This window comes from Oncorhynchus nerka, linkage group LG27 (assembly GCF_034236695.1).
Source record: "Oncorhynchus nerka isolate Pitt River linkage group LG27, Oner_Uvic_2.0, whole genome shotgun sequence".
Lineage (NCBI taxonomy): Eukaryota > Metazoa > Chordata > Actinopteri > Salmoniformes > Salmonidae > Oncorhynchus > Oncorhynchus nerka.
In genome coordinates, this window is record NC_088422.1 from 90,335,807 (window position 1) to 90,362,959 (window position 27,153).

The 27,153-nt window shown below is 48.1% G+C and overlaps 1 protein-coding gene across 1 annotated transcript; it reads right to left on the bottom strand.

The window, feature by feature from the left end:
- cstf3 (cleavage stimulation factor, 3' pre-RNA, subunit 3) lies at positions 1 to 26,615 on the bottom strand. The gene is made up of 20 exons (XM_065011181.1): positions 26,403 to 26,615; positions 25,396 to 25,497; positions 25,117 to 25,212; positions 20,731 to 20,763; positions 19,713 to 19,810; positions 19,452 to 19,518; positions 19,308 to 19,342; positions 19,091 to 19,217; positions 18,884 to 18,961; positions 18,617 to 18,779; positions 15,864 to 15,973; positions 15,604 to 15,720; positions 15,061 to 15,279; positions 14,677 to 14,779; positions 11,583 to 11,652; positions 10,644 to 10,839; positions 10,291 to 10,444; positions 3,315 to 3,353; positions 673 to 849; positions 1 to 572 (listed from the first exon to the last, which is right to left on the bottom strand). Exons 1-20 carry the CDS (start codon positions 26,427 to 26,429, stop codon positions 373 to 375), a joined length of 2,211 nt encoding a protein of 736 aa, XP_064867253.1. The 5' UTR covers positions 26,430 to 26,615; the 3' UTR covers positions 1 to 372.
- Positions 26,616 to 27,153: the final 538 nt, after the last annotated feature.

The window sequence follows — 27,153 nt, forward strand, 5'->3', positions numbered from 1 at the left end:
TTTAGTTTTGGTTCTTTTCTCCTCTGTTTATTGAAAGGAAATGTATTCTCTCAATTTGACTAGAAAAACAGGTCAATTCCATTTGTCCATCACCAGAGGTTCACAAGGCCAAACAGCTGAGTGTCAAATTAAGGGTTGAATTAAAAACTTTGGACAGTATTAGTCACCCAGCTTTAAAAAATAAAACTGTTAAAAAAACACCAACAACAAAAAAACAAACACAGGTGTAGAGGAACCAACGATGGTTGGATATAAAGAATCTTCCAGACAAACTGCAGACGAGTCTGTTTGCCCTAAAAGGTTTGACGTAATGGGTTTACATTCCTGTACAGAGTCCATCCCAAGTGTGCGTGTGTCTGAGTGAGTGTGTGTTCACCGGATCCTCTTCTGCTGGCGAGCGCGGTAGATGTCGTGAACGGGTGGGGCCACAGCGCCCTTGTCCTCCTCTTCATCAGAGTCTGCATTGGGTCTCTTCAGTGACTTGGTCATGGCGTGGTTCTCCATGGAACCGTTCCCTTCTCCGCCGGCATCAGGCTGCCTGCCCGTTATCAACTCTACTGCTGCATCTACAGCTGAGAGAGAGATATTCACATCAACATTAAGTGTGCTATTCAGGCAAAGGAAAATCTAAAGGAAAGCTTGGTGATATCTGACAGTTTCAAAGCTACTTACTCTCTGGTAGTGTACATCTCCTGAAGCTCTCCATCAGTTCATCCACCTGCACAAAGGGCCCCTGCAGAAACACCACAACATCAGCACAACAGCCACATGATGTCACCAACACTGAGTGGTGGGGTGTTGGTACTGTGATGTCACCAACAGTGAGTGGTGGGGTGTTGGCACTGTGAAGTCACCAACAGTGAGTGGTGGGGTGTTGGCACTGTGATGTCACCAACAGTGAGTGGTGGGGTGTTGGCACTGTGATGTCACCAACAGTGAGTGGTGGGGTGTTGGTACTGGCACTGTGATGTCACCAACAGTGAGTGGTGGGGTGTTGGTACTGTGATGTCACCAACAGTGAGTGGTGGGGTGTTGGCACTGTGATGTCACCAACAGTGAGTGGTGGGGTGTTGGCACTGTGATGTCACCAACAGTGAGTGGTGGGGTGTTGGCACTGTGATGTCACCAACAGTGAGTGGTGGGGTGTTGGCACTGTGATGTCACCAACAGTGAGTGGTGGGGTGTTGGCACTGTGATGTCACCAACAGTGAGTGGTGGGGTGTTGGTACTGTGATGTCACCAACAGTGAGTGGAGGGGTGTTGGTACTGTGATGTCACCAACAGTGAGTGGAGGGGTGTTGGTACTGCGATGTCACCAACAGTGAGTGGTGGGGTGTTGGCACTGTGATGTCACCAACAGTGAGTGGTGGGGTGTTGGTACTGTGATGTCACCAACAGTGAGTGGTGGGGTGTTGGTACTGCGATGTCACCAACAGTGAGTGGTGGGGTGTTGGCACTGTGATGTCACCAACAGTGAGTGGTGGGGTGTTGGCACTGTGATGTCACCAACAGTGAGTGGTGGGGTGTTGGTACTGCGATGTCACCAACAGTGAGTGGAGGGGTGTTGGTACTGCGATGTCACCAACAGTGAGTGGAGGGGTGTTGGTACTGTGATGTCACCAACAGTGAGTGGAGGGGTGTTGGTACTGTGATGTCACCAACAGTGAGTGGTGGGGTGTTGGTACTGTGATGTCACCAACAGTGAGTGGTGGGGTGTTGGCACTGTGATGTCACCAACAGTGAGTGGTGGGGTGTTGGTACTGTGATGTCACCAACAGTGAGTGGTGGGGTGTTGGCACTGTGATGTCACCAACAGTGAGTGGTGGGATGTTGGTACTGTGATGTCACCAACAGTGAGTGGTGGGGTGTTGGCACTGTGATGTCACCAACAGTGAGTGGTGGGGTGTTGGTACTGTGATGTCACCAACAGTGAGTGGTGGGGTGTTGGCACTGTGATGTCACCAACAGTGAGTGGTGGGGTGTTGGCTGACCACGACTGTGAAGTCACCAACAGTGAGTGGTGGGGTGTTGGCACTGTGATGTCACCAACAGTGAGTGGTGGGGTGTTGGGTGTGGTACTGTGAAGTCACCAACAGTGAGTGGTGGGGTGTTGGTACTGTGATGTCACCAACAGTGAGTGGAGGGTGTTGGTACTGTGATGTCACCAACAGTGAGTGGAGGGGTGTTGGTAGCTGCGGGGTATGTCACCAACAGTGAGTGGAGGGGTGTTGGTACCTGCTATGTCACCAACAGTGAGTGGTGGGGGTTGGTACTGGTAGATGTCACCAACAGTGAGTGGAGGGGTGTTGGTACTGCGATGTCACCAACAGTGAGTGGTGGGGTGTTGGGTCTGGTAGCTGATGTCACCAACAGGTGAGTGGTAGGGGTGTTGGTACTGCGATGTCACCAACAGTGAGTGGAGGGGTGTTGGTACTGGGGATGTCACCAACAGTGAGTGGAGGGGTGAAGGGGTGGTACAGTGATGTCACCAACAGTGAGTGGAGGGGTGTTGGTACTGTGATGTCACCAACAGTGAGTGGAGGGGTGTTGGTACTGGTGATGTCAAGGTAACCTACTAGACAGGTGTGGTAGTGAGTGGTGGGGTGTTGGCACTGTGATGTCACCAACAGTGAGTGGTGGGGTGTTGGAGGGGTACTGGATGTCACCAACAGTGAGGTGGTGGGATGTTGGTAGGTGATGTCACTAACAGTGAGTGGTAGGGGTAAGGTACCTACTAGTAAGGCCTACTGTGGTGTCACCAACAGTGAGTGGAGGGGTGGTTGGCCAGGTGTGTGAGGGGGGGAAAGTCACCAACAGTGAGTGGTAGGGGTAGAGGGGGTACTGGACCTGTCACCAACAGTGAGTGGTGGGGTGTTGGCACTGTAGAGAGTCACCACTAGAAGGTGAGTGGTAGGGGTAGAGGCACTGTAATGTCACCAAGGTCAGTGAGTGGTAGGGGTGTTGGCAGGGGGAAGTCACCTACTAGACAGGTGAGTGGTGGGGTGTTGGTACTGTGATGTCACCAACAGTGAGTGGTGGGGTGTTGGCACTGTGACTGTCAGGTCCAACAGTGAGTGGGGGGTGTTGGCACTGTGATGTCACCAACTAGACAGGTGAGGGTGGGGTGTTGGTACCTGTGATGTCACCAACAGTGAGCTGGAGGGGTGAGGAGGGGTAAGTGATGTCACCAACTGGTTGCTGGTAGGTGAGTTGTGGGGTAGAGGGGGGTAAGGACCTACTTGCAGGTGGGTGGAGGCAGTAGGAGGTAAGGTACCTACATCAGGATGACTGGTAGGGGGAGGGGTAACACCTACTAGACAGGTCTGGTAGCTGGTAGGGGTGCAGTCCTGGAGCTGTGTAGGGGTAGAGACCAGAGCATGTGAGAGGAGCTGGAGGTCTGGAGCCCTACTAGCTTGGTACTGGTAGTGTGGAGCGAGATTCCTAAAGGCTGGAGCGTCTTAGGTAAGGTACCTACTTAGGTCTGGTAGCTGGTAGGGGTAGAGGAGGGGTAAGGTACCTACTAGCCAGGTGTGGTAGCTGGTAGGGGTAGAGGAGGGGTAAGGTACCTACTAGCCAGGTGTGGTAGCTGGTAGGGGTAGAGGGGGGTAAGGTACCTACTAGGTCTGCCAGGTGTGGTAGCTGGTAGTAGGGGTAGAGGGGTAAGGTACCTACTTGCCAGGTCTGGTAGCTGGTAGGGGTAGAGGGGGTAAGGTACCTACTTGCCAGGTGTGGTAGCTGGTAGGGGTAGAAGGGGTAAGGTACCTACTTGCCAGGTCTGGTAGCTGGTAGGGGTAGAAGGGGTAAGGTACCTACTTGCCAGGTGTGGTAGCTGGTAGGGGTAGAGGAGGGGTAAGGTACCTACTAGTCAGGTGTGGTAGGGGGGTAGAGGAGGGGTAAGGTACCTACTAGTCAGGTGTGGTAGGGGTAGAGGAGGGGTAAGGTACCTACTAGTCAGGTGTGGGCTAGGGGTAGAGGGGGTAGGTACCTACTAGCCAGGTACCTACTGGGTGTTGGCTGGTAGGGAGGTCTGGTAGCTGGTAGGGGTAGAGGAGGGGGTAAGGTACCTACTAGCCAGGTGTGGTAGCTGGTAGGGGTAGAGGAGGGGGTAAGGTACCTACTAGCCAGGTCTGGTAGGGGTAGAGGAGGGGTAAGGTACCTACTAGACAGGTGTGGTAGGGGTAGAGGAGGGATAAGGTACCTACTAGCCAGGTGTGGTAGCTGGTAGGGGTAGAGGAGGGGTAAGGTACCTACTAGACAGGTCTGGTAGGGGTAGAGGAGGGGTAAGGTACCTACTAGGTGTGGTGTGGTAGGGGTAGAGGAGGGATAAGGTACCTACTAGCCAGGTGTGGTAGCTGGTAGGGGAAGAGGAGGGGTAAGGTACCTACTAGCCAGGTCTGGTAGCTGGTAGGGGTAGAGGAGGGGTAAGGTACCTACTAGACAGGTGTGGTAGGGGTAGAGGAGGGGTAAGGTACCTACTAGAAAGGTCTGGTAGCTGGCAGTGGTAGAGGAGGGGTAAGGTACCTACTAGTCAGGTGTGGTAGCTGGTAGGTAGAGGAGGGTAAGGTACCTACTAGACAGGTCTGGTAGGGGTAGAGGAGGGTAAGGTACCTACTAGCCAGGTGTGGTAGCTGGTAGGGGTAGAGGAGGGGTAAGGTACCTACTAGCCAGGTCTGGTAGCTGGTAGGGGTAGAGGAGGGGTAAGGTACCTACTAGCCAGGTCTGGTAGCTGGTAGGGGGGGTAGGTAGGAGGGGTAAGGTACCTACTAGCCAGGTGTGGTAGGGGTAGAGGAGGGGTAAGGTACCTACTAGAAAGGTCTGGTAGCTGGCAGTGGTAGAGGAGGGGGTAAGGTTTTCTACTAGTCAGGTGTGGTAGCTGGTAGGTGTGGTAGGGGTAGAGGGGGGTAAGGTACCTACTAGACAGGTCTGGTGGGTAGGGGTAGAGGAGGGGTAAGGTACCTACTGGCCAGGTCTGGTAGCTGGCAGGGGTAGAGGAGGGGTAAGGTACCTACTAGTCAGGTGTGGTAGGGGTAGAGGAGGTGGTACCTACTAGGGTGTGGTAGGGGTAGAGGAGGGGGTAAGGTACCTACTGGACAGGTCTGGTAGGGGTAGAGGAGGACAGGTCTGGTAAGGTACCTACTAGACAGGTCTGGTAGCTGGTAGGGGTAGAGGAGGGGTAGGGGTGTGGTAGGGGGTAAGGTACCTACTAGCCAGGTGTGGTAGCTGGTAGGGGTAGAGGAGGGGTAAGGTACCTACTAGCCAGGTGTGGTAGCTGGTAGGGGTAGAGGAGGGGGTAAGGTACCTACTAGCCAGGTCTGGCTGGTAGGGGTAGAGGAGGGGGTACCTAGGTCTGGTAGCCTACTAGACAGGTGTGGTAGGGGTAGAGGAGGGGGTAAGGTACCTACTAGCCAGGTCTGGTAGCTGGTAGGGGTAGAGGAGGGGTAAGGTACCTACTAGACAGGTCTGGTAGGGGTAGAGGTAGAGGAGGGGGTAAGGTACCTACTAGACAGGTGGTAGGGTAGGGGTAGAGGAGGGATAAGGTACCTACTAGCCAGGTGTGGTAGCTGGTAGGGGTAGAGGAGGGGTAAGGTACCTACTAGCCAGGTCTGGTAGCTGGTAGGGGTAGAGGAGGGGTAAGGTACCTACTAGACAGGTCTGGTAGGGGTAGAGGAGGGGGTAAGGTACCTACTAGAAAGGTCTGGTAGCTGGCAGGGGTAGAGGAGGGGTAAGGTTTTCCTACTAGTCAGGTGTGGTAGCTGGTCTGGTAGCTGGCAGGGGTAGGTAAGGTACCTACTAGACAGGTCTGGTAGGGGTAGAGGAGGGGTAAGGTACCTACTAGCCAGGTGTGGTAGCTGGTAGGGGTAGAGGAGGGGGTAAGGTACCTACTAGCCAGGTCTGGTAGCTGGTAGGGGTAGAGGAGGGGTACCTAAGGGTACCTACTAGCCAGGTCAGGTAGCTGGTAGGGGTAGAGGAGGGGTAAGGTACCTACTAGACAGGTCTGGTGCTGGTAGGGGTAGAGGAGGGGTAAGGTACCTACTAGAAAGGTCTGGTAGCTGGCAGGGGTAGAGGAGGGGTAAGGTTTTCTACTAGCCAGGTCTGGTAGCTGGTAGGGGTAGAGGAGGGGGTAAGGTACCTACTAGACAGGTGTGGGTAGGGGTAGAGGAGGGGTAAGGTACCTACTAGCCAGGTCTGGTAGCTGGTAGGGGTAGAGGAGGGGTAAGGTACTACTAGTCAGGTAGCTGGTAGGGGTAGAGGAGGGGGGTAAGGTACCTACTAGTCAGGTGTAGCTGGTAGGGGTAGAGGGAGGTAAGGTACCTACTGGGTCTGGTAGGTCTGGTAGGGGTAGAGGAGGGGAGTAAGGTACCTACTAGACAGGTGTGGTAGGGTAGAGGAGGGGTAAGGTACCTACTAGACAGGTCTGGTAGCTGGTAGGGGTAGAGGAGGGGGGGTAGGTACCTACTAGCCAGGTCTGGTAGCTGGTAGGGGTAGAGGAGGGGTAAGGTACCTACTAGAAGGTCTGGTAGCTGGTAGGGTGGGAGGGGGTAAGGTACCTACTAGCCAGGTCTGGTAGTGGTAGGGGTAGAGGAGGTAAGGTACCTACTGGACAGGTCTGGTAGGGGTAGAGGAGGTAAGGTACCTACTAGACAGGTCTGGTAGCTGGTAGGCCAGGTAGAGCTGGTAGGGGAGGAGGGGTAAGGTACCTACTGGCCAGGTCTGGTAGCTGGCAGGGGTAGAGGAGGGGTAAGGTACCTACTGGCCAGGTCTGGTAGCTGGCAGGGGTAGAGGAGGGGTAAGGTACCTACTAGACAGGTCTGGTAGGGGTAGAGGAGGGGTAAGGTACCTACTAGACAGGTCTGGTAGCTGGTAGGGGTAGAGAGGGGGTAAGGTACCTACTGGCCAGGTCTGGTAGGGGTAGAGGAGGGGTAAGGTACCTACTGGCCAGGTCTGGTAGCTGGCAGGGGTAGAGGAGGGGTAAGGTACCTACTAGACAGGTCTGTAGGGTAGAGGGTAGAGGAGGGGTAAGGTACCTACTGGTCAGGTCTGGTAGCTGGTAGGGGTAGAGGGAGGGGGTAAGGTACCTACTAGCCAGGTGTGGTAGCTGGTAGGGGTAGAGGAGGGGTAAGGTACCTACTAGACAGGTCTGGTAGGGTTGGTAGGGGTAGAGGGGGGTAAGGTACCTACTAGATAGGTCTGGTAGCTGGGTAGGGAGGTCTGGTAGGGGTAGGTACCTACTAGACAGGTCTGGTAGCTGGTAGTAGAGGAGGGGTAAGGTACCTACTAGACAGGTGTGGTAGCTGGTAGGGGTAGAGGAGGGGGTAAGGTACCTACTAGCCAGGTGTGGTAGCTGGTAGGGGTAGAGGAGGGGGGTAAAGGTACCTACTAGCCAGGGAGGTACCTACTATGTGGGTAGCTGGTAGGGGTAGAGGAGGGGTAAGGTACCTACTAGACAGGTGTGGTAGGGGTAGAGGAGGGGTAAGGTACCTACTAGCCAGGTGTGGTAGCTGGTAGGGGTAGAGGAGGGAAAGGTACCTACTAGTCAGGTGTGGTAGCTGGTAGGGGTAGAGGAGGGGTAAGGTACCTACTAGACAGGTCTGGTAGGGGTAGAGGAGGGGTAAGGTACCTACTAGCCAGGTGTGGTAGCTGGTAGGGGTAGAGGGGGGGGGTAAGGTACCTACTAGCCAGGTCTGGTAGCTGGTAGGGGTAGAGGAGGGGTAAGGTACCTACTAGTTAGGTCTGGTAGCTGGTAGGGGTAGAGGAGGGGGTAAGGTACCTACTAGACAGGTGTGGTAGGGGTAGAGGAGGGGTAAGGTACCTACTAGAAGGTCTGGTAGCTGGTAGGGGAGAGGGGGGTAAGGTACCTACTAGACAGGTCTGGTAGGGGTAGAGGAGGGGTAAGGTACCTACTAGCCAGGTCTGGTAGCTGGTAGGGGGTAGAGGAGGGGTAAGGGGTACCTACTAGACAGGTGTGGTAGGGGTAGAGGAGGGGTAAGGTACCTACTAGAAAGGTCTGGTAGCTGGTAGGGGTAGAGGAGGGGTAAGGTACCTACTAGACAGGTGTGGTAGGGGTAGAGGAGGGGTAAGGTACCTACTAGAAAGGTCTGGTAGCTGGTAGGGGTAGAGGAGGGGTAAGGTACCTACTAGGGTGTGGTACCTACTAGACAGGTCTGGTAGGGGTAGAGGGGTAAGGTACCTACTAGACAGGTCTGGTAGGGTTGGAGGGGTTAAGGGGTAAGGTACCTACTGGCCAGGTCTAGCTGGTAGGGGTAGAGGAGGGGTAAGGTTCCTACTGGCCAGGTCTGGTAGCTGGCAGGGGTAGAGGAGGGGTAAGGTACCTACTGGTCAGGTCTGGTAGCTGGCAGGGGTAGAGGGGTAAGGTACCTACTACCAGGTCAGGTCTGGTAGGGGTAGAGGAGGGGTACCTACTAGGTACCTACCTGGCCAGGTCTGGTAGGGGGTAGAGGAGGGGTAAGGTACCTACTGGCCAGGTCTGGTAGCTGGCAGGGGTAGAGGAGGGGGTAAGGTAGGTCCTGGCTACTAGACAGGTCTGGCTGGCTCAGGGGTAGAGGAGGGGTAAGGTACCTACTAGCCAGGTCTGGTAGCTGGTAGGGGTAGCTGGTAGGTCTGGTAGCTGGCAGGGGTAGAGGAAGGTACCTACTAGCCAGGTCTGGTAGCTGGTAGGTGTAGAGGAGGGGGTAAGGTACCTACTAGACAGGTCTGTAGCTGGTAGGGGTAGAGGAGGGGTAAGGTACCTACTAGACAGGTAGGGGTAGAGGAGGGGTAAGGTACCTACTAGCCAGGTCTGGTAGCTGGTAGGGGTAGAGGAGGGGTAAGGTACCTACTAGACAGGTCTGGTAGCTGGTAGTAGAGGAGGGGTAAGGTACCTACTAGACAGGTCTGGTAGGGTTGGAGGGGTAAGGTACCTACTAGACAGGTCTGGTAGGGGTAGAGGAGGGGTAAGGTACCTACTGGCCAGGTCTGGTAGCTGGTAGAGGAGGGGTAAGGTACCTACTGGCCAGGTCTGGTAGCTGGTAGGGGTAGGTGGGGGGGGTAGAGGAGGGGGTAAGGTACCTACTAGGCCTAACAGGTCTGGTAGGGGTAGAGGAGGGGTAAGGTACCTACTGGTCAGGTCTGGTTGCTGGCAGGGGTAGAGGAGGGGGTAAGGTACCTACTAGTCAGGTCTGGTAGCTGGTAGGGGTAGAGGAGGTGTAAGGTACCTACTGGCCAGGTCTGGTAGCTGGCAGGGGTAGAGGAGGGGGTAAGGTTTCCTACTAGACAGGTCTGGTAGCTGGTAGAGGGGGGTAGGGTACCTACTGGCCAGGTCTGGTAGCTGGCAGGGGTAGTGGAGGGGTAAGGTCTGGTAGGGGTAGAGGAGGGGTAAGGTACTACTGGCCAGGTCTGGTAGCTGGCAGGGGTAGAGGAGGGGTAAGGTACCTACTAGTCAGGTCTGGTAGCTGGCAGGGGTAGAGGAGGGGGCTAAGGTACCTACTAGCCAGGTGTGGTAGCTGGTAGAGGTAGAGGAGGGGGTAAGTACCTACTAGACAGGTGTTGTAGCTGGTAGTGGTAGAGGAGGGGAGGGGTAAGGTACCTACTAGACAGGTCTGGTAGCTGGTAGGGGTAGAGGAGGGGTAAGGTACCTACTAGACAGGTCTGGTAGCTGGTAGGGGTAGAGGAGGGGGTAAGGTACCTACTAGCCAGGTGTGGTAGCTGGTAGGGGTAGAGGAGGGGGGTAAGATACCAGGACCAGGTCTGGACTGGTACTACTAGACAGGTTTGGTAGGGGTAGAGGAGGGGTAAGGTACCTACTGGACAGGTCTGGTAGCTGGTAAGGGGTAAGGAGGGGGTAAGGTACCTACTAGTCAGGTGTGGGGGTAGCTGGTAGGGGGGTAGAGGAGGGGTAAGGTACCTACTAGCCAGGTGTGGTAGCTGGTAGGGGTAGAGGAGGGGGTAAGGTACCTACTAGACAGGTGTGGTAGCTGGTAGGGGTAGAGGAGGGGTAAGGTACCTACTAGACAGGTCTGGTAGCTGGTAGGGGTAGAGGAGGGGGTAAGGTACCTACTAGACAGGTGTGGTAGCTGGTAGGGGTAAGGAGGGGGTAAGGTACCTACTAGACAGGTGTTGTAGCTGGTAGGGGTAGAGGAGGGGGTAAGGTACCTACTAGACAGGTGTGGTAGCTGGTAGAGGTAGAGGAGGGGGTAAGGTACCTACTAGACAGGTGTTGTAGCTGGTAGAGGAGGGGTAAGGTACCTACTAGACAGGTGTTGTAGCTGGTAGAGGAGGGGGTAAGGTACGTACGGGCCATGTGTCGTGGTTGGTAGGGGATCATCTGGCTGGTGTCAGGTTTGGGGTACTCTGGTTTGCGGTCGGCCTCGTCCTTTTGCGTGGGAGCCGATGGAGTCACCACCGTCTCTGTCTGGAGCAACGCCGCCAGTTTGGCACGGGACACGTCCTGCACACACACAGGTTTAAATCATAGAATTCTAAACAGATATCCTTTACCCACACATGAGAGAGAAACACACAAATGATCCAGTTGTTTCATAGCCATAGATCTATTCTATTGAAATCTTCAACAGGTGAAGAGGCCATAGCAGTCAGAATCATCTTCCTGTGTAAATGAAGCTGTAGAAATGACTAGTTGTACAGACCTTGTATCCGAGGGCTTTGAGCTCACTGGCAGAACAGGGGTACAGGTCCATGAACTTGTATCTGTCCACCAGCAGGGCTGTCTCCTTGCCTTCGTACTCATCCTTGAAGGCCGTGAAACGCCTGCGCTCCACCTTCAGGATACTGGCCAGGTCCCCGATGTTACTCTCAAAGGCCAAGAAACGTGCCCAGATCTCACTGAGGGAGAGGTGTTGACAAACACACAGGTCCGTTAATAACGCAATAACAGACAGATATCATGTGGATGTTCTACAATAACAGACAGATCTAAATGTGGCTGTTCTATAATAACACAACAGACAGATCTAACGTGTGTGTGTGTGTGTTCTATAATAACAATAACAGACAGATCTAATGTGGGTTTTCTGTAATAAAACAACAACAGACAATAACAATAACAGATCTAATCTAATGTGGACAGATCTAATGTTCTATAATAATAACAATAACAGACAGATCTAATGTGGGTGTTCTATAATAACAATAACAGACAGATCTAATGTGGGTGTTCTATAATAACAATAACAGACAGATCTAATGTGGGTGTTCTATAATAACAATAACAGACAGATCTAATGTGGGTGTTCTATAATAACAATAACAGACAGATCTAATGTGGGTGTTCTATAATAACAATAACAGACAGATCTAATGTGGGTGTTCTATAATAACAATAACAGACAGATCTAATGTGGGTGTTCTATAATAAAACACTAACAGACAGATCTAGTGTGGGTTTTCTATAATAAAACACTAACAGACAGATCTAATGTGTGTGTTCTATAATAACAATAACAGACAGATCTAATGTGGGTGTTCTATAATAAAACACTAACAGACAGATCTAACGTGGGTTTTCTATAATAAAACAATAACAGACCAATCTAATGTGGGTGTTGTAGGAACATAATTCCTCATACCCAGACTTCTCTGGCGACAGGCTTCCCGAGGTGAGAACACGCTCAAACAGAACTCTGGTGTTGTTGTCCTCTGGAGGGCGATAGAGAAAGAGGTGAGGCCTTCAAACTCATGAATCTACCACTATGTTTCAGATAATGCCTCAGAATCCGTCTCCTAATTTACAGCATAACACTATCTACACTGAACAAAAATATAAAGTTAACATGTAAAGTGTTGGTCCCATGTTTCATCCCAGAAATGTTCCATACACACAAAATTGTATTATTTCTCTCAAATGTTGTGCACAGTTTTGTTGACATCTGTTAGTGAGCCCATCTTCTTTGCCAAGAAAATCCATCCACCTGACGTGTATATGACTGATTAATATGGATCAGACCCTTTCCCCCTGTGTTTCTGTTCACAAATGACATAGCCAAATCTAACTGACTATAGCTCAGGACCTGAAGCAAGGATATGCATATTCTTCATACCATTTGAAAAGAAACACTGAAGTTTGTGGAAATGTGAAATTAATGTAGGAGAATAACATATTAGATCTGGTAAAAGATCATACAAAAACATGCTCACAAACAGGTCACTGACCATCTAGCCACCGTACCTTCTCCGCTGTGCAATCTGGTTTCCGAGCCGGTCACGGGTGCCAGCCACGCTCGGTACTAAACGATATCATAACCGTACTGTGCAGCCGTCTTCATCGACCCGCCAAGGCTTTTCTGTTAGAAGGCCAAAATATGAGAAAGTGAATAAGAGAAAGGCCAAAATATGAGAAAGTGAATAAGAGAAAGGCCAAAATATGATTTCGAAATCTAAGCGCAATATATTTTGGCCACTATAGGCAGCAGTGTATGTGCAACGTTTAAGACTGATCCAATGAACCATTGCATTTCTGTTCAAAATGTTGTATCAAGACTGCCCGAATGTGCCTAATTGGTTTATTAATACATTTTCAAGTTCATAACTGTGCACTCTCCTCAAACAAGAGCATGGTATTATTTCACTTTAATAGCTACTGAAAATTGGACAGGGCAGTTAGATTAAAAATAATTTAAGCTTTCTGCCAATATCACATGTCTTTGTCCTGGGAAATGTTCTTGTTACTTACAACCTCATGCTAATCACATTAGCCTACGTTAGCCCAACAGTCCCGCGGGGGGAACACCGACCCTGTAGGAGGTTTTAAATAGCATGATCATTACACAGGTGCAGCTTGTGCTGGGGACAATAACAGGCCACTGTAAAATATACAGTTATGTCACACAACGCCACAGGTGTTTGAAGTTGAGGGGGCATTAAATTAGCATGCTGACTGCAGGAATGTCCATCAGAGGTGTTGCCAGAGAATTTCATGTTAAGACACCTCCAATATCTTTTTAGAGAATTTGGCAGTATGTCCAATAGGCCTCACAACCACAGACCTCGTGTATGGCGTGGTGTGGGCGAGCGGTTTGCTGATGTCAACGTTGTGAACAGAGTGCCCCATGGTGGTTGTGGGGTTATGGTATGGGCAGGCATTAGCTACGGACAATGAACACAACTGCATTTTATCGATGGCCATATGAACGCACAGATATACCGTGGTGAAATCCTGGGGCCCATTGTCGTGCCATTAATCCGCAGCCATCACCTCATATTTCAGCATGATAATGCACGGCTCCATGACGTAAGGATCTGTACACAATTCCTGGAAGCTGAAAATGTCCCAGTTCTTCCATGGCCTGCATATTCACCAGACATGTCACCCATTGAGTATGTTTGGGATGTTCTGGATCAACGTGTACGACAGTGTGTTCCTGTTCCCATCAATATCCAGCAACTTGCTCAGCCATTGAAGAGGAGTGGGACAACAGTTTACCAGCCACAATCAACAGCCTGAACAATTCTATGCGAAGGAGACTTGTTGCGCTGCGTGAGGCAAATGGTGGTCACACCAGATACGGACTGGTTTTCTGATCCACGCCCCACCTTTTGTTTTTAAGCGATCTGTGACCAACAGATGCATATCTGTATTCCCAGTCATGTCAAATCTATAGATTAGGGCCTAATTTATTTATTTCAATTGACTGATTTCCTTATATTAAAACTGTAACTCCGCTATACTCGGCCTTGTCTCAGGATGGTAAGTTGGTGGTTGAAGATATCCCTCTAGTGGTGTGGGGGCTGTGCTTTGGCAGTGGGTGGAGTTATATCTTACCTGTTTGGGGTGTCTCCCCTCCTGTCTCAGCCTCCAGTATTTATGCTGCAATAGTTTGTGTCAGGGGGCTAGGGTCAGTCTGTTATATCTGGAGTACTTCTCCTGTCCTATCCGGTGTCCTGTGTGAATTTAAATATGCTACTCTAATTCTCTCTCTCTCTCGGAGGACCTAGGCCCTAGGACCATGCCTCAGGACGACCTGGCATGATGACTCCTTGCTGTCCCCAGTCCACATGGCTGTGCTGCTGCTCCAGTTTCAACTGTTCTGCCTGTGATTATTATTATTTGACCATGCTGGTCATTTATGAACATTTGAACATCTTGGCCATGTTCTGTTATAATCTCCACCCGGCACAGCCAGAAGAGGACTGGCCACCCCACATAGCCTGGTTCCTCTCTAGGTTTCTTCCTTTTGGCCTTTCTAGGGAGTTTTTCCTAGCCACCGTGTTTCTACACCTGCATTGCTTGCTGTTTGGGGTTTTAGGCTGGGTTCCTGTACAGCACTTTGAGATATCAGCTTATGTACGAAGGGATATATATAAATACATTTGACTTGACTAAAATCTTGGATGTTGGGTTTATATTTTTGTTCAGTATATACACGTCAATGAAATAAAGAAACACACACCAGTGTCTATAGACCGCCTCTGCCTGGGTTTGATCTAGTTTGACAATATGAGTAATTGATAGAGGATGTCACTGGGTCCATGTCATAGAGAGAATAGGATCCGCATGTTGAACAAATACACTGATATTAGATCCCCTGTAGTCTTCAATACCATCGCTTAACAACTATACAATCTCAATGACTGTTGCCATGGCAGCTACCCGTGGTTGTGTTATTGTTACACAAGAGGGTGAATGACAAGTCTCAATAAATGAATCCGTCACTTGTCACTTACCATTAAGGTGTGAGAGGTAATCGATGTATGCAAGTATATACTCTGGAATGTCTCCATATTTCTTCAAGCCCAGTTCAAATATCTTAAAGGCCACTGATTTGTCCTGTGAGGGAAGGTAACGGAAGACCAGTCAAACATTGAGACACATAATGTTTCCCCTTATATTCTCTTTGCACTGTTGGCATGGTTGTCAGGCTAAGGCCAGAGAGACACAGGAACACAGATTAAATCATATATGCATTCATCAATTATCAGTTTTTGTCCGTCAAACGCTATTTTCAAGTCGGCTGTTTTTGGTTCTCCATCATCCGTCAACCGATGACTCCGTCCCATTGCCTCAATCCCAAATGTTCAGACAATTTTCCATAGCCTATGTATACTCACCTTACTGCAGTAGTACTCCATCAGTGCTGCAGTCACGTAGACGTGGTGACGCGTGCGCATGTCCTCCCGGGCCTTCTTAAAGATGATGCGGCCTGACTTGATGCCCTCGGCCCGCCTGCCAAACTTCATGTACTGGATGTAGACCAGCGTGGGGTCGATGTCCTCGATGGCCAGCAGACGGTTGTAGATGCTGTGGACCTTTTCATGCTTCAATCGACTCTGAAAAGAGGAGAGATGTGGGTTAGCTCATTCATCAATTAAATGCCTGTCAAACATTTCCTGGACCTCTATTCAACATTCATTTATACTGGTTCACAGTCCACAACTTTACTCAACACAAGGATTGCTCCGGAATAATCCAATTAATTAATCTTAATAGGAACGAGACGAGACAAATTAATACGTCTGCAGTGAAAGATGCACTAATTATTTATGGATGACAGTCAATTATACATTTCCTTGGCAACCCTTGACATCTTCATATTATGACCTCATGTTTTGACAAGTGTTCCGTGACAGATGATTGGTGTTTGTGCAGCTCACCTCCTCGTAGTCAGCGAATGAGAAGTACAGCAGCATGTTCTTCTTCAGTAGAGTACCGATGGCGCGCTCGTAGATGTTAGCTGCTTCGTCACTGAACACCTTAGAGTTGTTCATGTCCTGAGGAGCGTATGAAAGGGTTCAAGTCTGGCATTTAAAAACCAAACCAACAGTAAGGTCTAAAATAACAAACGTATCTTTTCAAATGTGGAGGAAACCCTGTTCCAATTAGGACACATTGTGCCATCAGTGGCCTCTCTTACCCCCTTCTCTGCCAGTAGTTTACTGGACTGGTCCAGATACTGGGCAGCCTCATACCACACATCAGGGTGATGACCCAGCACCAACAGACACTGCTCATAGGCAAACATCACTGCAACACGGAGCACAATTACAACGTTAGGGCTGCAATGCTAGCAAAACCTTTAGGCAACACTGGATTTCTATCAACTTTACTGTGACTATAAAGTCACCACCACTAGCTACATGAATCACTGATCCCCCCCACCACCACCACTAGCTATATGAATCACTGATCCCCCCCCCCCACCACCACCACTAGCTATATGAATCACTGATCCCCCCCACCACCACCACTAGCTACATGAATCACTGATCCCCCCCACCACCACCACTAGCTATATGAATCACTGATCCCCCACCACCACCACCACCACTAGCTATATGAATCACTGATCCCCCCACCATATGAATCACCACCACCACTAGCTATATGAATCAATGATCCCCCCCACCACCACCACCACTAGCCCCCCATACCACCACTAGCTAATCACTGATCCCCCCCCACCACCACCACTAGCTACATGAATCACTGATCCCCCCCCACCACCACCACTAGCTATATGAATCACTGATCCCCCACCACCACTACTAGCTATATGAATCACTGTTCCCCCCACCACCACCACTAGCTATATGAATCACTGTTCCCCCCACCACCACCACTAGCTATATGAATCACTGTTCCCCCCCCACCACCACTAGCTATATGAATCACTGATCCCCCCCACCACCACCACTAGCTATATGAATCACTGTTCCCCCCACCACCACCACTAGCTACATGAATCACTGTTCCCCCCACCACCACCACCACTAGCTATATGAATCACTGTTCCCCCACCACCACCACTAGCTATATGAATCACTGTTCCCCCCACCACCACCCACCACCACTAGCTATATGAATCACTGTTCCCCCACCACCACCACTATATGAATCACTGTTCCCCCCACCACCACCACTAGCTATATGAATCACTGTTCCCCCCCCACCACCACTAGCTATATGAATCACTGTTCCCCCCCACCACCACTAGCTATATGAATCACTGTTCCCCCACCACCACCACTAGCTATATGAATCACTGTTCCCCCCACCACCACCACTAGCTATATGAATCACTGTTCCCCCCACCACCACCACTAGCTATATGAATCACTGTTCCCCCCCCACCACCACCACCACTAGCTATATGAATCACTGTTCCCCCCACCACCACCACTAGCTATATGAATCACTGTTCCCCCCACCACCACCACTAGCTATATGAATCACTAGCTATATGAATCCCCCCCCACCACCACCACTAGCTATATGAATCACTGTTCCCCCCACCACCACTAGCTATATGAATCACTGTTCCCCCCACCACCACTAGCTATATGAATCACTGTTCCCCCCACCACCACCACTAGCTATATGAATCACTGTTCCCCCACCACCACCACTAGCTATATGAATCACTGTTCCCCCACCACCACCACTAGCTATATGAATCACTGTTCCCCCACCACCACCACTAGCTATATGAATCACTGTTCCCCCAACACCACTAGCTATATGAATCACTGTTCCCCCACCACCACCACTAGCTATATGAATCACTGTCCCCCCCACCACCACTAGCTATATGAATCACTGTTCCCCCCACCACCACCACTAGCTATATGAATCACTGTTCCCCCCACCACCACTAGCTGTATGAATCACTGTCCCCCCACCACCACTAGCTATATGAATCACTGTCCCCCCACCCACCACTAGCTATATGAATCACTGTCCCCCCCACCACCCCCACTGTCCCCCACCACTAGCTATATGAATCACTGATCCCCCCCCACCACCACCACCACTAGCTATATGAATCACTGTTCCCCCCACCACCACCACTAGCTACATGAATCACTGTTCCCCCCCCACCACCACCACTAGCTATATGAATCACTGTTCCCCCCACCACCACTACTAGCTATATGAATCACTGTTCCCCCCACCACCACCACTAGCTATATGAATCACTGTTCCCCCCACCACCACCACTAGCTATATGAATCACTGTTCCCCCCACCACCACCACTAGCTATATGAATCACTGTTCCCCCCCCACCACCACTAGCTATATGAATCACTGTTCCCTCCCCCCCCCACCACTAGCTATATGAATCACTGTTCCCCCCACCACCACTACCACCACCACCACCACTAGCTATATGAATCACTGTTCCCCCACCACCACCACTAGCTATATGAATCACTGTTCCCCCCACCACCACCACTAGCTATATGAATCACTGTTCCCCCACCACCACCACTAGCTATATGAATCACTGTTCCCCCCACCACCACCACTAGCTATATGAATCACTGTTCCCCCACCACCACCACTAGCTATATGAATCACTGTTCCCCCCACCACCACCACTAGCTATATGAATCACTGTTCCCCCCACCACCACCACTAGCTATATGAATCACTGTTCCCCCCCACCACCACCACTAGCTGTATGAATCACTGTCCCCCCACCACCACTAGCTATATGAATCACTGTCCCCCCCCACCCCCACTAGCTATATGAATCACTGTCCCCCCCCCCACCCCCACCACTAGCTATATGAATCACTGTTCCCCCACCACCACTAGCTATATGAATCACTGTCCCCCCCCACCCCCACCACTAGCTATATGAATCACTGTTCCCCCCACCACACCTCTCTTAGTGATGAGTGTCTGGTCCTCTGTGCGGAGCGGGTTGCTCTTCTCCCATTGGATGTACTTCTTCCACATCTCCACCTGCACCGCCTCCTGGGGGGAGTTCTGTGGGGGCACCGAGGGGGCGTTCCTATCCAGACCCTTCATCACAGTCTCATATTCCTGGAGAGACAGTTTAACATCAGCTCACAATCATTAAATCATCTACCAGACAGTATGAATCCGTTTACCCCATCAGTGTGTTTGTGTGTGAGTGAGTACCTTACCTTGGCCACTCTCCTAGCGTTCATGTAGTCTCTGCTGCGGTCCTCAATCATCTTCTTGGCCAGATGTACGTTGATGCCCTGTTTGTACACCATGCTACTTAGCACCACTGACAGATGAGACCAATGACACACGAAAACAATGTTCTGCTACCCCTCATGTGGTTCCTTATTCAGCCCTCCATAGGGGTCATAGGTCATTGGTCTTACCTCCTCATACTTGCTGTAGTCTCTCCAGAGCTGCTCGATGTTGATCATGGGGTTCACGCAGCCTCTCTGGTAGACCCTGCGCACCGCCGTGATTCGCTGGTTTTCAGCGTACGAACCAACCGCCTCACTGGAAGGACACAAGGCCTGGGAATTAGGGACTTCAAGTACTTTTTAATGAACGAAAACAACAAAGTGTTGAGTTAAGAGCAGTACTTACACTCCTTTGAGGAAGTTGATGTAGTCCACCCATATCTGAGGGGAGAGCAGAAGAATTAGAAATCATGGCTTGGAAACCCATTTCAGATTGCACATTTTCAACCAACTTGTTTTACCATTTATTTGCCAATATGCTTTGATTTACCTGGTAGGACATGATCTCCATGCCGATTTTATCCAGCGCAAAGTCATACGCCTGCGCCATCTTCTCTCTGGTGATGGTCAAGCAGGGCTGGGTTAGGACTTGTGTTACATCACAATATCAAGATACGCACTGGGAACATTTGTCAAAATAGGGTGTTGTGTTATCACTGAGAAATGCATTGCTGAATGGTTAAGATTGTGTGTGAGCACACGAAGAGCCCGTCCCCCTTCAATTCCTTTCCTGGGTAACAGGTGAACCTACTTGTAGCTGGGTAGCTTTCCTTTCGTCTCTCGGACGTAGGAGAGGTAGCATTTCCACAGGTCAATGTGCAGCACTTTCATCAGACATCTCTGAAACAACTACAGCAGGAGGGAAGGGCCTCGTTTCAGTTTCACGTATTCAAAAACATATCTGTCTACTGAAGATTAACGCTTCAGACAACAGTGTGCACACTGAGAAATGGATACGCTGGGTGATTTGTAGTGTGTGTCCTTGTATAAAAGGGGAAGTAGGGGATTCCCTCTAGGGAGGGTTGCCTAATTGAAAGTGGCCTAAAGCCTACCCTGGCAGGAGAACCAGCGGAACAGAGCTCACTGACAGACAGCAGCCACACTGTACCACAGCTGGAGAAATAAACAGCCGTGTACACGAGGGCTTTGCAACACGCTGCTGCTATAAGACAGAACCCACCTTGGTGAAAATGAGAGAACTACTTTTCCTTTCAGTTTCAGGGGATGGGTAATAGACAGCAGCCACACTGTACCACAGCTGGAGAAATAAACAGCCGTGTACACGAGGGCTTTGCAACACGCTGCTGCTATAAAAGACAGAACCCACCTTGGTGAAAATGAGAACTACTTTTCCTTTCAGTTTCAGGGGATGGGTAATAGACAGTACCAACACAGTAAAAACATCTGCACCAGACAGAAAAGTTTGAGCTGCTAAGTGTGTAGTGTTGCCTGTGGATTATCAATACATGTTCTGTGACTTTAACAAGTGGCAATAAACAATGATTTTCCACTCCTGTGAACTGTAGATTTACTGTTGTACTGCAGTAAAGCATGCTGCTACATTATATGGGTTAGGCTTGATCCTTGATATATTAGAGGTTACTTAAATGGCTTCTTCAGTTGTTAAGGGCAACACTGGATGAGTCAGAACCATGTCAGTTTCCATCCAGTGACAGGGAGGTGGAACCTCCCTTAGAATCAACCAACCATGGCAGTCTCAGTCCCCTGTAAGGCCAATGGGAGGGGACTTTGGTATGATTGGCACTCACCTTTTCTACCTTGTCATAGTTTTTTGCCTTGATCTGTGGACAGAGTGTAAACGAAGTGTTAATTCAACAGGCAGGTGTTTCCATTGTATATATGGACAAACAGGCATGCATGCAAACTCCCTCTGACACACACATTCAATCCCTTTCAGATCAACAAAGTGAATTTCACACAAGAAAGACCATTTCAAGATCAATTTTGTAAGATATGGGGTTTATTCTCATTGTACATCATGGACCATACACGAGTCACATGATCAAGCGGTTGTAAGGAAAATGGGTTTTGATGTCTAGACATTGTTCCATGGGGTAAAGAACACATTTTCCCATTTGTGAATACCCACCCTTCCCAAATAAATTAAATAAACTTAGACATATAAGCTCAATAAAAACTAGAATAAAATGGACATTTTCATCAGCATTTAAAAAACAATCATATATTAGCCCCTTCACTACACTGGAAAAGACCACGCTCGTGCCAATCACTAAACATGTTACTGACAGTCAGCCTGGCCAGACATCAAGGTGACTCATTGGCTGAGTGGCAGGAAAGAGTCTCCACACTGGCAGGCAGCTGATGTTGGGTGGGAGAGGGAGTCCTTCCAACTCTCCCTCTACCAAGGCCTGCCAGCATAGACCAGTGTCAACTAAGCATAATGAGAAACATCAATCTTTACTGGAGCTACTGGTTGGCCTGGCCCTGACAAAAGGCCTGTGACAGGCACAGGACTCCCAATGCAGCAGCCTAGCTGCTGGCCTGTACTGTAGGCCTTTTGCTGTTGCAATTGCAAGGCTACTAGCTCCTAAAACTTTGACGACAAAACACACAGTAACAAGAAACATTTAGGTGTTTGAATGTGAGAATACATTTGAACTTGGAATGAATCCTGCCTCGATAATTCTCCATCTGCTTCTTTCCCTCATCGATTCTAAGAGCAATACAGCGGAATGTCACTAAGCCCACAGGTTGGCTTTCAGCTTGTTGTGCAAGCCACTTAACACAATCATTGATTAGAGGGGCTCTCAATCTGTCAACGTTAAATATTGCCTAAGCCTCGAAGTGTATGGCTTGAATAGAAGTACTTTTTCAGGAATAACAATACGCAGCACAAGAAAATAACTAATTCAATATGTATACATCTAGAAGTGGGAAGTATCATTGCAAGATTACGATGTACAATTTCACATTTGTTCAAAAAGTCAGATCCTAAAGAGAACTAGGCCTATGTCAAATGTAGCCTATGGAAGTGTTAGACATGAAAAATAACACTAGTTTTACACAGACAACATGAAACAAGATTGGTAAACAATGATTTATTGAAGTAAATCACTAGATAAATCAACATAAAAATACACAGAAGACGTAACCCCAGCCGTGACAGCTGCAGGCATAGAGAAGTACATCCCGTGACATGAGTGACATAGCTTTAGGTAGGCCACATAGATAACATCTCACCTCGAGGGGAGACACGCACACCCACACAATCTGTAGCCAGCAAACATTGTCATTGTATGAATCCACGGCAGCCCATGGCTTTAGCATTCACTAACAATAGTTTTAGCGTCTCACTCAGTTATCCTAGCTACAATATGAGAACCAGACGCAGAAGACACTACAAGAGAGACTAAGTCTTCTAAAGCACTTTGTTCTATTTCGGTGCAGGCAAACCAGTCGAGTGGGGATTTAAATATTAATCAATCCATCCAATTGTCTAAAATTGTTTAAATCTCAACCAAATAAAATACATTCTATTAGTAATACGGGCTTTTATCAGGAAGTCACAACAATCCAGGCTTAAAAACCCAAGCCCATCAACACAGAAATACTTCATTATGCAAATGTTTAACATGTCCATATAGCTTCCACAACATTCAAACCTTCTCCAGTTCTTCATGCTACCATCAGTTCTCTATCAACTAAGCATTCACATTACAAGCACAACATCACTAGGCCTACCACCTAACTCGCACTCAGCAGCCAACCAAAAAAAAAAAACATTAACTAGGAAGGTAACAGGCACAATTTCTATGTGGGATAATCAAGAGCACCAGGCCTAATGCATTCTTTAAAATGGGATTAGGTATGGGAATGTTTATGGGGAAAGGAGGTGGTTGTGAACTGGACTGCAGTAACCATCAACACCATAAAGAAAAAGATGCAATAAGTCACAGTAGAGAATTCTGGTCATTTGTTTTATTAAACAGTATGCAATTTAAAATCACTTTCAACAAACCGCAGGGTACAATCAAATGGAGTACAACGCAACTTCTGCATTTCCTTATTCTTGTGCATGCACAGATCAACCACTTGAGTTCACCAAGGTGAGTGAAACTGTATTGAAACGAAGACAAAAACCACAAAGCAAGTGCGAAATGTGCCACAAAAGGTCAAATGTGACCCAGAACCAAGACAATGGTCCCCTAAGCTGTAACTGAACGTTGGTGTCCTGCGATGTGTGAATTCCCAATACTGGATTATTTCTGTATAACTCTTCACAAGCACACGTTATTTTCTTGAAAGGTTAGTGAAGAGGTCAGACATTCAAACGTATGATTCGTTTTCTACACATTAGATCCAAACTAGAATATTGACGTAACCTTTTTCTATACTGCAGTAACAACTACCATATTATTTGACAGGTTGCGGTTAAGCTTAAAAATTAGTTAATTTTCCCCCAGGTTGCTCATGTTGAGGCAAATGAAACTGGGATAAAAAGACTGCGGCAAGCTCGATTAGACTGCAGTCTAGAAATAAATCAAAGGCTACCCAAACTGGAAGGGGAAAAAAACTATTGAAGTGTTTTAATGCAAATGAACAACTTTTAACTATGCTATGTACATAGCTATAAACAAATGAAGTCAACAGGTGGTTGAACTTTTACAGAATGACCTACAGGCTGTGCTAAACGGTGTTGAATGAGGCCATTCTAACAAGGGTAGCAGTGTATAGAATGGGAGAGCTTCTAGACTTAAAAACAATGTGCCCAACTCCTTGCGGATGTGCACGGTGCAAATACCCCAGGGTCTAGTCTGATTGTATTCCAGTCACAATACACCAACAATTAAGGTGACTGTCTGAACATTAGAGACTATTAGGCAATCTGGCATCAATTAACCCGTAGACAAGGGGTGTCCAAACCCAATCTTGTAGGGCAGCAGTATGTGCAGGCTTTTCCCCTCTAGTCCAGAACCAACACACATGGGTCACGTTCTGTAGGCACAATTAAGGGAAAAAAAACTCTACCCAGATTCAACAACATGGAATCAGGTGTATTTGCACTGGGCTGGAACAAAAGCCTGCATACTGCCGAACCAAGATGGGACACCATGTACTATAGTCAATTCCTGTAGATGTGAAAGGAAGCTGTGGGTGTAAGAAGGGGGCTCCGTGAAGCATTACCTGTTCACATACTCCCACTCAATCCCTTCAGACCTACAAGAAGTAAGGCATGATTTTAAACTGGGCACATGAGTTGGTCTCCTCCCCAGACTTCTGTTCACCTGCTGTAGACAGCCCAGGGCCCAGATGACTAGTTCGGATCAGAGCTGCGTGTAGTGGGCATCAATTAATGAGGCTTGGTCAGTCATGCTTTTAACTCAAACATACTTACCCACTTTATTCCCCTAAATAAGTGGATTACAAGCATCCATTTGTATGTCTAAAACTAATGGCATACTCATGAAATGATGGCGCTTATCTTATGTAGGGATGGGGTTTAAGGCTCATCTAAGATGTAGGCAATATGGTGTGATAAGGGCCGGGGGCAGGAATGGGAGCAGGTACCATCCACAAAAACCCAATGTCATTTTGTAATGTGGGTGACCTACCATTTTAAAAGACATATTGGAGTAATGTGGATTCTTTGCTGGGTCAAAACCAGGGTGAACATCTGCCTACATAAACAGGGACCTACAATAATACTATAGCTTCCGTAGTAAACAGGTCACTTGTTGGGGGTAAGGTAGCATAACTGTGCTGGGAAAAAATGTTACGTTGAACACATTCACTCATACGGTTTATGATCAAAAACAAAAATGACCTCAAAGAAATGACACAGGAGGCAATAAATAGACACGACAAGTGAATAAAAGGCTAAAGCACTCCAATACCATTAAAAAGTTTTAATGCTGTTGCAGATCAAACATGCAACAAATGCACTTAACCCCATTTAAAGACGTAGAAAATAGTTGTTTTTTCTACTGAGGAACATACAGTCTGCGTCCTGAAAAATAAATGGTTAAGATAGTAACCTAAACCCCTCGTACTTTAAAAAATACCATTGAGATGAAGTGGGCCTATTTGTTGTGTGAAAGTCACATTGTTGATCCTGTTAGGATATGCACGCCCATGCACACATGTAGTTGTGAGAAATTGATAAAAATATTAACCTCCGCTTCAATGAATAGTTTCCAGAATCTGCCCGAGCTTGGGAACTGGGCCACAAGTCGTTCATACGTCTTCCTTGCTTTGTCTATTGGTTGGTTCTAAAAGGGTAGAATGCATTTACATGTACACTTGTTGACAAACAAGTTGAAACAGTCCTATATGACACATTTGTAATTTTTCTGTTAGATCCCCACCCACCACCCTCTTGAGCCCCACCCTCTCCCTCCCTTGACCCAATCGATTACCCCAGGTAAGAGGAATGCAACCCTGAGTCACTAAACCTGTGCTTCTCGAATCAGAATGCTCCATGCGTCAAGGTCATATGGGTTTTCTTCCAACTTCTTCTCTGCTTTCTTAACCTTCTCCGGGATATACTCAGCTGCCTGCAAGAAATGAAAAGATGATTGGGGTTACAGACATGCATACACTGCAACAAGAGGTGGCTTTGGAAAACATATCAATCAGGGTGCCAATATTAAAGACAATTTTAAGAGTACATTTTAGAATATCTCGTTTATAATTGACCTCCTACACTTGTTTCCAGTTTGGACTACTTTATTTAGCCACATAAGAAACCGAGTAGGACAACGGCAGACACGAGGAAATGATTGCTTGTTTACATGGTTAGCTAGTTGGCTACTAAGGTAGTTCGCTAATCATGTAAACATGTTACACAATTGCACAACTTCTAACACCGCACCGTTAACTCCATAAGCTAGCTCTCAACTGTTTAAATGCAATACAACGTTCACCCATTGGTGCATACGCTTGGGCTAGTTAGCTAGCGTAACAAAAAAGCGCGGCCTAACTGCAACAGTAATGTTACCTAGGTAGCTAACTTCAGCTTGCAACGAAATTAACTAGTGTTTATTCTCAGCAACAGGCCAAAAGCTAACTAGCACACGCTAACTAGTCGTGTTAGCATGACGTTCAGACCATATCAGGTCGTGTTACCTGTACAAGCTAGCTAACTTTAGTTGGTCGACTGACATTAACTTCTGACCAACATCATTGGCAGGTTACCTAGTTAGCACGTAATTAGCTTAGCCGCAGATCTCTCAAACATAATGCAACGTAATTACGTAGTTAACTAAATATTTTCCCTAAAATATTGTCAATAGTGTGTGGTAGCTATGTAGAAAGCGCTTCAAATGTATAGATTCTGTATTAAACGGTATCTAGGGTGTAGGCCTAGCTAGCTAACGTCAGTGAACCACCATGCAACACGAGTGAAAATGTAACGTAGCTAACTAGCAACCGTTCGCTACAAACAACTGAAATGCTCTACCTGGTCGGCGGTTGCTTCCGTGGCCATTACTGGTTACGTTTAGTTTACCTATATTACAAATTTCAACAGTATTTAAACATAGAAATATTGAATTAAAAACAGCTATATCGCATGACTGCACGACGACTCCAGTAGCTATGAACACAGTCTGCCCACTGCTGTGACTGGCCGTTTTCTCAAAATGGCGTGGCTGAATGCTCACTTCCTTATGTTCTGGAGGATGTAGCCCCTACAGACAAAAAAAATCACATTTGAGGTTGCTCTGTACAGCATTTGAATGTTTTATATATATATATGTATGGATGAGACCAATATTTAGAGCACAAAAAAGCAATTGAATTAACATATTTTAATCACTAATGTAATATCTTTCATAGGATATCTGGATCATTGAATTATTAACACATTTGAATCACGAATGTAATTACTCTCTTTGATCGTTATGACAAAAACATTACATTATGAAGACAGGCTAAAACTGCTTCTCCAATAGAAAACCCCGATCACATTTGTCATGTCATGGCGACGTCGACTAGCAAAGACGTCAAATCAAAGGCATTCCTTCGATATAAAGTTGTTTTTGACGAAAATTAAAACGTGTCAGTTTGTAAATTTCATGAATGTTGAGTAATAACATATTCAACCACTTAAAACATTGGTTCGATTATTGATTGTACCTTTAGATTTGGAGAAAATGAACAACTAAGGAATCATTTTTCACTTTTCTCATTGACTTCTCAAACCCCAAACT

Coding starts and splice junctions, on each gene's coding strand:
- cstf3 (XM_065011181.1), bottom strand. CDS start 26,429: ATGGCCACGGAAGCAACCGCCGACCAG. Junction 18,962..19,090: donor ACTACAGCAAGTATGAGGAG/GTAAGACCAATG, acceptor GTGTACAAACAG/GGCATCAACGTACATCTGGC. Junction 11,653..14,676: donor TTACCTCTCACACCTTAATG/GTAAGTGACAAG, acceptor ATCGCCCTCCAG/AGGACAACAACACCAGAGTT.